This window comes from Prionailurus viverrinus, chromosome D2, assembly GCF_022837055.1.
Source record: "Prionailurus viverrinus isolate Anna chromosome D2, UM_Priviv_1.0, whole genome shotgun sequence".
NCBI classification, from domain to species: Eukaryota; Metazoa; Chordata; class Mammalia; order Carnivora; family Felidae; genus Prionailurus; species Prionailurus viverrinus.
Window position 1 is genome coordinate 19,821,406 of NC_062571.1, and position 15,537 is coordinate 19,836,942.

Here is a 15,537-nt window from a genome sequence, read left to right on the forward strand (position 1 = left end):
AGTTTTCCATCCCTGAGTGATAATTGGTAGTGTCTCTGGTAAATGTCGAATAACCTATTACATTCAGATGTGTGGTGGAACAAAGTGCTGCTTCCAGGCGTGGTTGTTTCTAAATCTTCTCTCGATTATATCCGTCCTGTTGTTCTCTTTAAAATATGTTCGCCTCGTTTGGTCTTGGAAATTGTAGCTTCCAAGTGTGCAGTAAATCTGATTTCTCTTCCTTTCTTTGCATGCCTCTGTCAGCCTAGTGATGTAAGGAAGCATCGGAGAAAGCGAAAGTGTTTCGTAGTGCAACCTAGCTGTGTTTGTGTGTGGTGTGGGGGAGAGTGCCCGTCTCTTCACAGTGAGCACCACAGCTGGGTAAGGACGAGCGGCTGGCGTGTGCGGGGAAGTACAGGAGCCACTGGGAGCTCGAGCGCGGCGTGCGGTTTCCACGGTACCTGCGACGGCCACCAGAGCTCACCGTTGTCTCGCGTTTGTGTCTTGCTCGCTGCGCTGCGTACTTAGTTCCATGAGACATAGAAGTTTCTAGGAAGAGAAATTACTGAAGCAGAGGCATAGAGTTTCGATTTCGAGATCACCACTTTTGACAGCCGTAGCCAGCAGCATTCAGAGAGCTCTTAGGGTTTGCCACCTGGTGTGTGCAGTGGTTTAGGATCCTGTGACCTGGCCCTCACAGACATCCCCGCGAGCCACAGCTTGTGTGGTTAGCCCATTTCCAGATGTGCAACCAGAGCCTGAGAGCCTGGGTCCTGTGCATGAGGACACTTTGCAGGGCAAACACTGGCCACGACACCACTCTGCCACGTACCCCACCTTTGCTCGGGCGCCCTTCTCCCATTTACAGTGCCCTTGCTGGGACAGGCCACCTCCTGTGTCCAGAGGACAATGATGTGGGTGTGCCCATTCTCATGGGGAAGCGCCGTGCCACGGGACGGAACCCTCGACCAGAGAGTCCGCCTCATAACTGGGATGCCTTGCTCCCTGGACCGGACCCCCATCCCAGACCTTCCCACCCATGCGCTGACAGGGCCGTGCCTCTGATCCAGAGCTGGGCGGCAGCTGGGGGAGCCCCTCCACTGCACAGACGGTGTGTCCGTTCAGTTGAATTCTTGCGTTCAAGTGCCAGTTCGGTCCCTGGTTGTTTTGTGACCGGGGTGTATTCATCACCGTCTTTTTTTCCTGCTTTGGTCTCCTGGTAAGGGAGGACAGCGAAAGGTTCATGGCCCTTGCGGTGTCCACACCCTGCCCCTCGGTGCACGGTCCTCAGAGATCAGGAGCTCACATCGGCGCCGGGGCACAGAGCACGCCCTGCATTCTGCTGGCTCGTGCTGCCTTTTCTTCGGTAGCAAGACTTTCTCAAGGAACAGAGAGAGGGTCGTGTGATGAACACCCAGGCAGGACGGCCTGCTCCCGCAGCTCACTGATGGTTACTTGGAGGGCTCTTTGGAGGTTTTGGGGGATGAAGTCTAGGTGTACGGGCAGTGGGTGTCAGGTCCATGCAGACAGGGCCAGCACGGGCGTTGCACTTCCCAGCCTGGCGGGAGCCTCCCGTTTTGGTTGAGACTGAAATGGCCCATAGGCACAAGTCTGGCAGGACCCAGTGCTGGGCGGGGGCCTGTGTGTGGACTGCGCTGTGACACAGGGGAGGGTGTGCTCCTGGAACCCTCTGTCTCTGCTCACCTCATAGCCTGGTCGCTAGTGTGGCTCCCTGTCCTGTTCCCTTTTGGGTTTGTTTTCTCCATATCCTTGCTTCCACCTGGGTATGAAACCTACTTGTGTTGAGCCAGTCTGACCCTGTTTGGTTTTATGTGGATAATTTGTAGCCTGTTAAGGTAGCCTTTTGTTGTCTGATGATTGTCAGGAAATCAGGAGAGGAGGCAGGTGTTTTGGAGCTGTTGGTTAAGCTTGTGTCTTCCCTGAGCTCAGCTCCACTTGGTGCTGACCGCCATGGGTGTCCCGAGCCCCATGCAGCTTCGGAGGCCCTGGTACAAACCCAGTTGGCTGTGCCTGTCTCACCAGTCCTACACGTGTGTCTCGTGAGATCCGGCCCTGCCTCACCACCAGGACCTGTCAAGGGTCGTAACGCTGGCGGGTCCATGGCCCCACGGTCCTTTCCAGGGCCCACAGCCACATAGCCGCAGACCCACCGCCTGTCACACAAGGAAAAATGGAGTCTGAAGGGGTTCATTTGTCGTGACGGCAGCCAAGGGACGCTGTGTCTCCACCGTGTCGAGCAGACTGTCTGTAAGCTGCAGATGAGTCCATCAGTTTGTAACATCAACCGAAATGTCCCCGAGAAGCAGAAGTCAGACCCGAGTGTGGGGTCAGGGGGTTGGGTGCCTTGTCACTTTACACACGTCCCCGTAGATTCCAGCCTTGCATCGCCACCAGAGGTGACAGTGGATTAGGCCACAAGCTCACTCCACTTCCCCCAAACAAAGAGCTTTGGACAATCGTGCATGGGAGGGCTCTGTGCTCACCAGGGTTTGCCCTGAATGGCGTCAGGAAACAAACACCTTCCTTCTCAGCTGGCCGTGGTGTATGGTGACATGGTTTGGGTCTCCGCCTCTACCTTCTGTGGCCGGGCTCCTGGTGGTGGGAGGTCCTGGGGAGGGTACACCCCTCGGTGCAGATGGGCTGGGGGTCTCAGTGGGCCCACTGCCCGGACGCGAATCCACCCTTTCGCCTGGCGTTAGGCCGATCCTAGGAAGTCATTTTGGACGCTGCACAAAGCACAGCTCATAGCTTTTCAAATGAGTTGCTGGCTGTGATTTCAGGGCTGTGTGCTCCTCTGTCTGGGTGCACGGTGAACTCATGTCACTCTCCTCTCCACCCCACAGTTGCTGCCATTGGAGGAAGAGTCACAAGATAGCACGGCAAGGACACGATGTGTACCGTCAGCTCCTTCTTCCCAGAGGTCCCTGAGCTTGGACAGGCTGCAGCAAGGGGCACTGCACAAGGCCAGCCACGAGGACATCAGGGACGCCACAAAGTAAGGGGCACAGGCATCGTAGGCGACATGCCTGTGCGCTGGTTTTCAGCTCTGAGAAACCTTTGATCTCTACATGGGGGAGAAAGGGTCGGAACAGCGATTCCAAAGAGAGGCCAATGAACTGAGTTTACGTGCACGTCATTCTTGGGATACCTGCTTGGGTGCCCTGGGTGTGGCCAGCAGAGCAAAAGGCAGGGGGAAAAGACCAGAGTCTTGTGATGCTGGTGGCTGTAGGGCAGCCTCGTTTGCTCAGATCCTACGCACCAGCCGTCCTGAGACCTCCCTTATCCTCCCGGTGGATCCTGGGTGACATGCTCCCTAGGGCTCCTCCCCTGGGCCACACTGTGCCCTGTGGGGCTGTCAGGAGCCATGCTCTCTTCCCCCCACCCCCACCAGGCAGCTCCAGCAGCCTCTCTGTTCCTCGCACCACGTCCTGGGGTGGCTCAGGTGTGCATGTCCTCCGTGCTCCCGGGTCACGGCCAGGGTGGGGTGCCGAGCGTTCTCAACCCAAGGTGCTTGGACTCCAGATATACTTGGGAGGGAGAGAGTGTCAGCTCCCAGGGCGCAGCCCTCCCTAGAAGCTGGGGGATTGTGCTTCTAATCACGTGGGGCGGTGTGTCGTGTGACGAGCACGCGTGGAAGATGCTCTCCTGTGCGTCCCCCAGATCCCCAGGCTCTCGGGATGGCCCCTTGAGCAGCCTCAGCAAAACTAGCAATAGCCAGGACTCACTGAACAACGCCCCCAAGAAGAAGGGCATCACAAAATCCATCCGCTGGTTGCTCACCAGAAGACAAAAGGTCCACCCCAGCCACGCTAGCGACGAGCCTGCCTGACCAGGTTGGTGTCCCCTGCGTGTTTCCAGCGTGTGGGTGGTCTTACTGGCCTCATTCCTCTAGATCCGTGGTCTCTCTGCCTGCAGACCCCTCCCCGTGTCGGGAGACCTCACGTGGCTGTGGACACCCCCCACCTCCCATTTCATCACTCTGCTTCCCCACAGCCACTGGGTTGGAGCCACTGAATTGAAAACCCTTCCCAAGGTGCCCTGGGACTCAGCAAATTGGGCGGACAAGCTGAAAAACACCAAAAACTTTAAAAAATAAGCATTGTGTTTCTTGTCACCTTGCTGAGCACTTTTCAGCTGTACCTGTTTTTAAAGCAGTAGCTGTTCGTTTGTTCAATAGACTCTATAGCTGCAAAGCAGTATTATGTCCTCCACAGACATAAAAAGGCCTCCAGGGCCTTTTGCTCCTGGAACCATGCTGGGAAAATTCGGTCCCTTAGATGTTGCCGGTGTGTTTACTTCCACATCCTTATACTTTCTGTAATGAAAACATTAAGATTCGTGAAAGTGCCCTCTGGCTCTCACACCCACTGCTCCCAGAAATGTGTATGTCTTGTAAGTCCAGAGGTCACAAAATTGGCCAAAACATTTCACTGTGTTTCCTACGTTTCTTTTGTCATCTTCGGGAGGTACGGTTTAAGTACTTGGTCATATGAGGACAGCGTTTATTGAGTCGTTTGCCCCAGCATTTGATTCAGTTTCACAGAGTGTGTGTAGGTGACTTTCTCCGGGGCTGAGATGTTCAAATCGCTGACTTGGGTTCTGGGTTACCATAGGTATAACGCAGTGTCTGAGAGTGGATCATACCATGGTCTCTGTGGACATGCATGGCCAGTCCCAGAAACATACGGTTGACCCTTGAACAGCCAGAGTTTGAAGATCAGGTCCACTTGTATGCAAGTTATGTGTTGCCATGCAGTAGAGTATTGTAAACGTATTTTCCCCTCTTTATGGTTTTCTTAATCACATTTACCTTGTTTTATGAAGGAATACAGCATATACACGTCACTTATAAAATATGTGTTAACCGACTGTTTCTGGTAAGGCTTCTGGGTACAGTGGGCTATGAGGAGTGAAGTTCTCAGGGAGGTGGCGGTGAGGTAGAGCCCCATAAGGCTCCACGAAAGGTGCCTAGTGTTGACAATGTCCGCCTCAGGAGAATGAGTCTCAGAGTTCTTACAGAGTTCTTACAGAGTTCTTACAGAGAAATGTAATCACGATCTGTAAGTGTTTTAAGCGTGTCCATGTGTTTGAACAACTGTTATTTTACCTAGTGAAAGACCTTGGAAATGAACTGGGTATATGTGTTTCCTGTACTGTGTACTTCATTTTAAATCTCTTCACAGTTGACAGAAGCAGTCTTTCACCAGAAGTAACTAGTGAATCATCTGGTGATTTTTCGATGTCTCCTAAAGGAGATGCAATATTTATTACTTTGCATGAAAGTGAGGTGTCCCGTCACAGTCTCTTCATATGCTCGGAGTCTTTTCAGGTTTCTCTGATTTTCAACTGAGTCCACAAAGCGGGCTTTGCGATTAGAACTGAGACGTTTGTGTTGAAGTGACAAGGTGCCCAGGCTCGGGGCCAACAGTGTTGTCTGACGGGAGGAAGGTTTTCCAGAACACCCGGAGTGTGCAGCTGAAGCATAGGCTTGGGGCACAGAGCGGAGATCCTTGTCCTGCATCACAGGGTGTGGATGTGATGGAGAGAGCTTTCGGCAGCCACCGTGGCCATGGGTGTTTACTGTCGGCAGAGGTGCTGGTTTGGAGGAAGGACCCGGTGATTCGCTGGGTCCTATCGATTGGCCTTAAAGAGGAGGCCAACAATCGCGTAGACGGTGGCGTTCACGGCACGTTGATGGCCTTAGACGGGACCTTCGATGTCACCGCCCTGGCGCTTCTGGTGCAGATCCCGACCCAGAACACACAGGTGACACCGGGCCGTCTGCACCCGCCCACTGCTCTCCTGCTGGAGACCCCGCAACCTGTATTGGAGCAAGGCAGCGCGTAGCTTCACCGCACAGCTAGTCCTCTCTCCCCAAACCCAGTCTGTTTTGCGCGGCACGGAGTCCTCGGTGCTGCCTCCTCCTGCCTGAGCTCTGCCTGTCCCTTCCCCTCACAGGCTCGTGAGACTGGCGTGCGTTTAGCTCTTATGTGGAGAGAGAAACACTCTTGCTTCGTGTGCCACGTGGAAGTTTCATGGCTTCTGTTTCTGATTTCCCTGTGGAATTCTGTTTGACTCATGGGCTCAGTGGAGAATCAGGAATCTTTTGATCCTTCTACAGAACACTGTACACCTTTGGGAATGCCCTCAGTGTCCCCACTGCAAACCCCCCTCCACGGCACCCTTGTCTAATTTCCCGGGGAGCATGGACCCCTCTCCCCAAAGGCCCATTCCTGTGGGCTTCCTGGGGGGCTCAGATGATTCGGCGCTCGACCCTTGCTTTCGGCTCAGGTCATGATCTCCTAGTTGGTGGCGTCGAGCCCCAAGTCGGGCTCCGTGCCGACAACTTGGAGTCTGCTTGGGATTCTCTCTCTCCATCTCTCTCTGCCCCTCCCCTGCTCATGCTGTCTCTCTGCCTCTCAAAGATAAGTAAATCAAGCCCATTAATGGACTCCACATTAACATCTCTGATTGAAAATACACTATTAGGATTCAATGGGTATTGTTTTGAGTTTGAAGTCTTGGTTTCGACGCTATTGCAATATGTTGTCATCCTTTAGATTGACATAACTTTTGGGGTGTTGGCTTGTGACTTCAGCCTCGTACTATCTTGGAATGGGAGCTGAACCACCTTTTGGTCATGGGGACTGACCAAAGGGTTGGTGAAATAAGTTTTCAGCCTAATGATCTCTAAATTTGCGTTAACTGTTAAGTATTATATTTGGGCATGCCTGGCTGGCTGAGTCAGAGGACAGCGTGACTCATAATCTCTGGGTTGTGACTTTGAGCCCTGTGTTGGGGGTAGAGATTTCCTAAAAGTAAAATCAGAAAAAAAAAAAAAAGGAACGTAGATTATTATGTTTGTAGGAATCATGTACCAGACTACTCTTCCAAATGCGGAGATAATTTTACCTTACAAGTTAAACTTAGCTCTTAATTTATTAGCAAATGAGCTTCGGGGCGCCTGTGTGGCTCAGCTGGTTAAGTGACTTTCGCTCAGGTCATGATCACACTGCTTGTGAGTCTGAGGCCAGCATTGGGCTGGCTGCTGTCTGCGTGGAGCCTGCTTTGGGTCCCCTGTCACCCTTTCTATCTGCCCCTATCTCACTCACACACAATCGTTCTCTCTCTCTCTCTCTCTCCCTCTCTCTCTGAAAATCTAACAAACAGGGGTGCCTGGTAGTTCAATCATTTAAGCATCTGAGTCTTGCTTTCAGCGCAGGTCATGATCTCACACTTCGTGAGTTTGGGCCTCCCGTTGGGCTCAGCGGTGACAATGGGGATTCTGCTTGGGATTCTCTCTCTCCCTAGCCCTCTGCCCTTCCACAACTCATACTGTTTGTGTCTCTTTCAAAACTAAATAAATGTCCCTGCAAAAACGTAAAAACACCCAAACCAACGAGCTATTGAGAAACAAATATTTTAACAGAGGTGAGGAGTTTGGTTTCTTTCCTTTTGGTATTTGACTTTTGATAGTCTTGAGAAATATTTTTCACATCATAACACATTGACGGCAGCCTGGCAATAGAGCCTGTAAGTTGCCTTTGGGGGTGGCTGGAGGTCTCTCTGCAGTCCAGGGCCCTGTGCTCTGGGGGAAGGTTACAGTCGTTTATTTAAAAAGACACGAAGTGTTGATTTCTCCTTATACAACACCAGGACTGATTTACTCCCACACCACTACTTAAGACTGTCTTCGTTGCCATAAGAACACTCGAGTGTGACGAGAATAGGACACGTGAAAGGGTGTGGTGGGACTGTCCTAGCGTGTAGCACTGTCCGCAGCTTAAAGACTGTTTTGAAAACAAAAAGGTAGTATCTTCTATAGCAGGAAGGTGATTTCACAAAGACAGTGCGGCAGGTCCAGTCAGCCCAGGACTGTTCTGACTTGTGCCCGGTCAGGGTCCTGGCACAAATATGGCCCTGCCTCCTTTACCGCCTGGGGCAGCCGTCTGGGCAGGGGGCCCCCAGTGGCTGTCAGGAATGGGGGTAAACAGCTGTAAACAAACTTGCAGAGTGAGGTCATTTTAAAGGGCTGGTAACCTTACTATATATTTTTGGTTTTCATTTCACAATGTGTCCTGTAATTTCCCAGGATGATGATAGAAGCTTCAGGAGGGCACCTTCTTAGAGATAGCAATGTAGATCAAGACACTGTTGACTTACCTGCTGGGTCAGCAGAGACTCTCCCTGCAGGCTTCTGGGTCACTTCCTCTCTGTCCTCTATGCAGCCAGAGAAGATGCTGCTGGTCTGTATGTGACGTGCTGCTCTGCCCCAGCCTCTTGGCGGAGGTATGGGAGGCTCTTGGGTTGGAATGTGAACACTGATGGAGAATGGCCGACTTAATATGTAACAAGGCGTTCAGATGCTATGGCATGCTCAGGCTCAAATGATCTAAGGTTACTCCTCACTTGTGCTTATCAAAGGTTCACAGTGAAAGAGATTTTTTTAACTTTTCTATCTGATGGAATATTAGCGTATTCTCTCAACTACTACAACTAGGCATCGTGGGTGTCCTCAGAGCGTTGGACCAGCCTCAGAGCGACACTTGCAGAGCTACGTATGTGATGGGCAGCCCTGGCCCCTCTTTCACAAGATGGCAGATGGACACGGCGAAAGTGTTTTCATGGCCTCTACTGCCCCATTGCTATTTGAGAGTGAACTCCCGGGGACTCCCCCGGCTGCTTGCGGGTGGAGAGAACCCCACTCAGAAGTGCCCCGGGAGCCCTCAGTGGTTGCTGCTGTGGTTTAGAATGTGTGTGGCTGTATTTGTGCCCTCATGTGCTATTTCAAGACTAACCGCATGCTGCATTTGCACGCTGCCCCTTGTGTTGCTTGGAGCAGGCATAGTATCTGCACCACAGAGGCTAGATTCAGGCAGTCATGTCTTAATCCTGCCGACACCTCCTGTTGGTGAGTAGAGGGCACCGTCCATGCAGGCCACAGTCGGACACCCTGTGTCCTGTCTGCGCAATGTCCATGTGAGCCAGGACAGCCGCAGCAGGCTCACTTAGGGACTTCAGAAATACACAGACACGCAGACGCACATAGACAGACTCACACACACATACACGCACACGCACACACACACACATGCACACACACACACACACACACACACACACATGAGCTTCTCTACACCTGCTAAGAGATTTCTGGTGTTTGTGTGCTTACACTTAAGAGGTTGGTGTGTTCTCAGTTTTTCCGGAGAAAACTGTATTTCCACTCTTTTCGTAAAAAAAGAAGTTTGGCTTCAGTGTCTGCTAATGTCTTTTGTGGTAGGGAGGCAGGATTGCTGTCAGAGCAGTAGGAGATTTTCCAGGTCTGAGCTGACCTTCCCGGTCGTTCGGGAGCAAGTGGCACTGGCCTTTGCCTGGTCCGGTGGAGCTCCTAGGTCAGCAGGCCCTGGCTGGCTTGTTTTACGCACACCTTCTTGAATGAACCAGGCCCAAGAGGATTCTAGTCCTCACGTGAGTGACGCTGGTGGCCTCTCAGTTGAGAGATTAGCTTTTAAAAGCGGAATCACATTGCCCTCTGAGGGGCTGAGTTTGAACTTGGAGATTTCGGGTGTGGGCCCCGGAACCCAGCCGTCTTCTCCCTGATCTGAGGGCCTCAGGGCGGGGGTGGGCTTTGTTCTCCTCTCATTCTGTTTTCCTGTCTCAGCCACAGTGTTTGATTGTTGGGAGCTCCTGGCTGGAGGCCAGGTGGAGCCTATGACACTTGAACTTAGGGTAGTGAGTTTGAGCCCCATTTTGGAGTGGAGATTACTTAAAATCCTGAAAAAAAAAAGAATATTTGATTGATTCCTTCATCTTGTTTTTTTTTTTTAATTTGGTAACTTTCAGTCTTAAGCCAGTATGAACTCAATCGAATAATTCTCATTGGTAATGCAAAATGCTTCATATGTTCTCTAGATTCTCAAATCTCTTCAGCCAGGAAGGTCTTTGGGGAGGGGGGGCACGTGCTAGGCCCCACCTGGGGCCCTGGAAGGTGCTTTTCGGGCTGTTGTCTTAAGACTGATTCTTTCCTTTATCTTGCAGTTTACCCACACTGCTTCCACCGATGGTCTTGCAGCACGCAGAGCCCAGCAGCGACTACATTTGAAACTTCAACCAGATCTTTCATCTGTTAATCCTTGTTATATGGACCCTGAGATATTTTATTACAGTATTTAATTACTGAAAAATTCGTGAATAGGATCGAGAAACTCATTTAGCATTTAATGTTTGTACATTTCTGTAAATTTGTCACTCCCTATAGATAGTTCCTTACTTTCATATATATCCGGGCTATAAATATCCTTTGGAATCAATTGATGTTCTTATATCTCAGTTTAGTCTTTCAAGTGTATGTACTATCATGGTTGTATGTATAAATCCTACGACAAATACAGGGCTTTTATAACCTGTGCACGTATTGTAATTATCATTGTTTAATTGTTTGTTAAGAAACCCTGACAGAGAAAAGGATTTTACCACGTTTGCAAAGATCACCGTGACACAGCCTGCATTATCCTTTACGAATGTCCCTTAGCTCTACACCCATGGTTTTGATATAATCAGACTTAATTTGCAGCAATTGTCATTGTATTTTAATGACTCACCTTAACTACACTTTTTCTAGCAAGAAATGCTTTCTTCTGCAGTGTGAACAGATTAAAAATATCTGGTGTTAACTATCAGCTAAAGAAACTTGGAGTGGAAAGCTGATGGAAACACTGTGAAAATCTCCCAGGCCGGTATGCTGTTTCTGAGCCTGGTCCCTGGGGGCCTGGGCAGTTTGCCTGGAGTGACCCGCACAACCTGGGAGCTGAGGCCCCAGAAAGCCTGGGTGGGGCAACCTGGCCACCTCTTCCCCAAAACCCTGCCCGCCCCGTTCTCCCCCGCAACCCGAACCTTAGACCCCTGGCAGCGGAACTCTCAGAGGACCAATCAGGGTGCACTTATCCCCCACCTCGGGCCAGGGTGCTGGGTGCTCAGCACAGAGCAAGATGCAAGATCATGGAAACAATGTAGTGCAACTCTAATAAAGGCCTTATTGTTCTTACGGAAATCAGCTGTTTAGATTTGTTTGTAAACAAGTTTAAGGAGTGGACCTCATTTTCCATTTGTGGATTTTATTTAATTTTTTTATGTTGCTTTATTATTGAAAGACAGAGAGAGAGACAGAGCATGAGCATGGATGCTGCAGAGACAGGAGAAGACAGAGAATCCGAAGCAGGCTCCAGGCTCCGGGCTGTCTGTCAGCACGGGGCCCGACGTGGGGCTCGAACTCACAAACTGTGAGATCATGACCTGAGCTGAAGTCGGACGCTTAAGTGACTGAGCCACCCAGGCGCCCCATCTCCATGTGTAGATTTTGAGGAGACAGCCATTTCAGGTTATCCAAGTAGCCAACGTAACTTATAATTTTGAGGTGGCATATAAAAAAGCCACCCAGGAATGTGCTCAGATCATGGTGCCTTATTTCTTATGCAGCTGGTACAGAGATAGAAACGACATGTCTCTTTACATTGGACGTTTGACAGTTTCCCTGTGTCTTTCTATTAATCTTTTGTGAACTTCCTGATTGTATGACAGAGTAGGTACCGTCTACTTTGAACTATTTTTATCACGGAACTATTTGCCGGCTTTCAAGGCAGTAGTGGAGCGTTTCCCACTGCCAATAAAGACTAGTGAGAATAAGCTGCCATTGACTTGAGAAGTGGCTGCCGTGGATTTCTCTGGTGCACGGGGCCATGAAGGCACTTGTGCCACGTGGAAGTAGTAGTGTGGAAACCAGCTGATAGAATACCACAGCTGGAAGTGGAAGTTCGGGACAGGGGTGTCCTCCACAGGAGGGCCAAGTGCCCAGACCCTAGGGTGGCGGCCCCGGAATCAGTGCAGCCGGGGGCCCAGGCAATAGGCCAACAGGGCAGGGCGACTCTTCCACGGTCAGGGCCAGCTGAGGCTGCTCTTCCTCCAGGACCCCAGGAGACTGGAGTGTGTGCGTGTGCGCATGTGTGTACAGGCGCGTGCTTTCCACCCAGTCTCCACTCCTCTTCCATCCTGTGTGTGGGCTTTCCTGTCCTGCTGCTGTCCTCTCAAGGTCCCAAGAAGTGCCCAGGGCTGCATCCTTCCCCATCGTCTCAGCCCCTGGCACCCACTAGGCTGCTTCTCCCGAAGCTCAGACCCAGTGCTGAGTCTTACACCAGCTGGTGTGGCAGGCCGCACCGGGGGCTGGCAGCCACCACCAGGCCAACTCATGAGGCTCTGGCACAAGATCCCTGTCACTCAGGCGACTCTGGGACGGTTCCTTCCCTCCCCGCCACGGTGAGCACATGGCCATCGGGTTGGCGGATGGACACCGTGACCCGTGGTCCGTGTGTGGTGGGCACAGCTGACGATCACTGGGTTTCATCTTCCTGGACTGTCTCTCCTGCCAGGACTGATCGGCTACTCCTCTGAATGCTGCGTTCCCTTTTTGTGGAGTAATCCTTCCCATCTTTCTTCCGTTAGGGCGTAGTTAGCTTGTTGTCTTCCTGTTCAGAATCTGTGCTGGCTGATTTCTTATTTTTTTTTTTTTCTGCACTTCCTAGTCCTTAGTGTTAAATGTGAGATTTGGAACAACAGAGTGCTTCCTTGCTTTTTACATGTAAGAATCTGCTCTTCCCCACCAAAGCTGGGCAAGCCTTAGGCATCGGAAAGTCTCTGGAAACAGATCAATTCACCACAGGTACATTAAGTTGCAGATGTTTTATTAAAACTTGATTTGGTGGTTCCACTTGTGCCTAAAAAACAAATGTCAGTTGAGAAACAGACCCAGCGCCGAGCAGATGTCGAGAGCTTTCGCCTCTCTGAGAACACTCCTTAGCCATACTTGGTTGTGCTCACTCCACACTGAACGTCCGAGGCTTGCAGGCCTTTCCACAGTCCCACCAGGTCCCACCGAAGACCCTTGACTCCCCCGTTGCTAGAGACTCCTACCGGAGGTCACTAAACCCTCATCACTGCTGCCCTTCAGGTCCTGTCTCCAGTGTCCCATCGTGTGATCTGAAGGTAATCGTGGCTTCACGTGTTCTTCCTCGCCTATTGCTAGCTGAGCGCTCAGCACCCCCCAGAAGGGTGCTCCGTGGTCCGGGGAGTGATCTGTCCCCATGTCCTCTGCAGAGGGGCAGCAGGCACATGCGCAAGTGAGGTTGTTTCCTCCTTCTTTCCGATATGGCTTCACTTGATGGTGTTTCTCAAGATCTCCGAACTCTGCTCTCTCTTACCTTCCTGTCGCTTGACTCCTCAGTGGGAACAAGTGGCCCGGATTCTGCTGTCTCTTGTCCTTGTCTTCCTGTTGCACCTTTTGCAGTCCTGCCTCAAGGCCAGCGCTGTGTCTTCAGCCACCGTTGCTTGGGCAGAAACTGGTGGGGGGCGGGGAGGCTGCGGCCTGCCAGCCTCGCTGCTTGCTGCCCACTGTCCTGTCCTCCCTCAGTGTATCTTACCTGCCGCCTCTCGTAAGAACATCCGTCCTTGCACCTCCCCTCCCGAGGACCGCAGGGTGGTGTCAAGGTCCTCCGCTTAGCTGCACCTACAAAGATCCCTTTCCCAAATAAAGTCACATGCACAGGTTCCAGAGATTTGGACATAGATGTGCCTGCAGGGGGCCCACTGCTCACCCCACCTCCTCAGTCCACCTGTTTCTGGAGAAGGCCTGCCTTGCCTGGTCCTGTCCCAGAGCCATCACGGTGGGGAGGGCGAGCCCCACCCTCCCAAGGGAAGAGGACTCTCGGGTCACAGGAAGGGCCCTGGACTGTCCAGGAAGACAGCAGAAGACAGTGGACAATGGTCAAGAGGACCTCTGGCATGCATCAGGATTACTTCCAGTTGATCTTCTCACTCGAGTGTGCCGAGCCTCTCCTGGCCACGAATGTGTGTGTGTGGGGGGGGGGGCTCTGCGTTGGTAGAAGACACTTTCAGGGACTACTGAGACAGAAAGCACTCTGGACAGGTACTAGGATGTGCGGGGAGACAGTGATGCAAGAGAAAACCATCCTACCCACACATGAGAGGAAGCAGCATCAGGCCTGTGTGCCAGGATGCCAGCCAGGCTGGGCTGTGGTGAGGGCCAGGTGCAGGGAGGCCTGTGTCCCACTGTGCCGCCTCCAAGGCCTCCGTCCGCTGTGAGCCATGGGCATGGTGGCCGCCCACAGGGTTTCGGGGACACGTACCGGGACACATCCAGCAGTTAGAGGGTACGTCGGCCTCTCCTGCGCAACCGGCGGCCACCGTCCCACTGGCTTGGAGTGTCTTCGGTGCATCCGGCCAGCCATCCTCAGAGGAGGCCAACAGAACCTTTCTCCCCTGGCGCTGGGGGGCGGCCCACAGCTTACACTCCAGGCCTCAGTGCCATGGCTCTGGTTTTCAGGCCACGATGCTCTAAGAAAATTAAGTAAAAGCTATTTTTAAACTTATAATGAGAATAAAATAATGGAAATTGCTTTAAAAATTCTTAACTAGGGGTGCCGGTGTGGCTCAGTTGGTTGAGCGTCTGCCTCTTGATCTCTTCTCAGGTCATAGTCTCACGGTTTGTGGGGTTTGAGCATGCCATCGGCCTCTACGCTGACAGCACGGACCCTGCTTGGCATTCTCTCTCTCCCCTCCCCCGCTCACACAAGTGCTTGCTCTCAAAATGAACTTAAAAAATATAAAATTAACAAAATATTTAACTTGTAATTAAAGCACTGACTGAGGGATTGCCACATTGCACAAATAGAGGGTTGAGGGTGTCTTAGTCTCCAACACCTTATTTTCTTTTCCATTTATGTTACCTTTTAAATTTTGTAAAAATTGTATTCATTTTGAGAGGGACAGAGAGAGAGAGGAGGAGGGGCAGAGGAGAGGGAGAGAGAATCCCAAGCAGGTTCCTCACTGTCAGCACAAACCCGACATGGGACACAATTCTCACCAACAAAAAGATCATGATGTGAGCTGAAATCAGAGTCGCATGCTAAACAGACTGAGCCACGCAGGTGCGCCTAATTTCGATTTATTTTTTAAAGATTTTAAATAACGTCTGCACAGACCCATGACCCTCCTACAAGAGTTGTATACTCCCCTGAGTGGCAGCTGAGTGACCCTGGTATTTTCAAATGTTTTAATGTTTGTTTATTTTTGAGAAGGAGAGAGAGACACACACACAGAATGCTACTGGGGGAGGGGCAGAGATACAGGGAGACATAGAATCCAAAACAGGCTCCATGCTCTGGGCTGTCAGTATAGAGCCTGACGCAGGGCTTGAACTCATCAATGATAAGATCATGACCTGACCCGAAGTTGGACACTCAACTAGCTGAGCCACCCAGGGGCCCCCGTTTTTAACATTTTGCCCAAAGTGCCACCACACTCATTATTTCAAGAGAAACTGTGGTTGCCCCCACCTTGGTTTTTACTCCCCTCCCTACCCCATGTGATACTATTCTAACCGTTCCTCCCCTTGCTTCCCTACAAACTCATTTGTGGCCAGTGTGAGCCCTGGCAAATCCCTTTCAGATTTACCCGGTGGCATCTAGG

The 15,537-nt window shown here is 51.5% G+C and overlaps 2 protein-coding genes across 2 annotated transcripts in view; both read left to right on the forward strand.

The window, feature by feature from the left end:
• LOC125147573 (liprin-alpha-3-like) overlaps positions 1–10,209 on the forward strand; it is a 32,913-nt gene extending 22,704 nt beyond the window's left edge. The window contains exons 11-13 of the mRNA XM_047824664.1: positions 2,844–2,995; positions 3,661–3,833; positions 10,039–10,209. Of these exons, the coding sequence (XP_047680620.1) occupies positions 2,844–2,995; positions 3,661–3,829 (321 nt within the window). The 3' untranslated portion in view covers positions 3,830–3,833; positions 10,039–10,209. The remainder of the gene's footprint in view (positions 1–2,843; positions 2,996–3,660; positions 3,834–10,038) is intronic.
• The window catches only part of LOC125147574 (liprin-alpha-1-like), a 50,467-nt gene continuing 40,468 nt past the window's right edge, over positions 5,539–15,537 (forward strand). The window contains exon 1 of the mRNA XM_047824665.1: positions 5,539–5,823. Coding sequence (XP_047680621.1) covers positions 5,539–5,823 — 285 coding nt within the window. The remainder of the gene's footprint in view (positions 5,824–15,537) is intronic.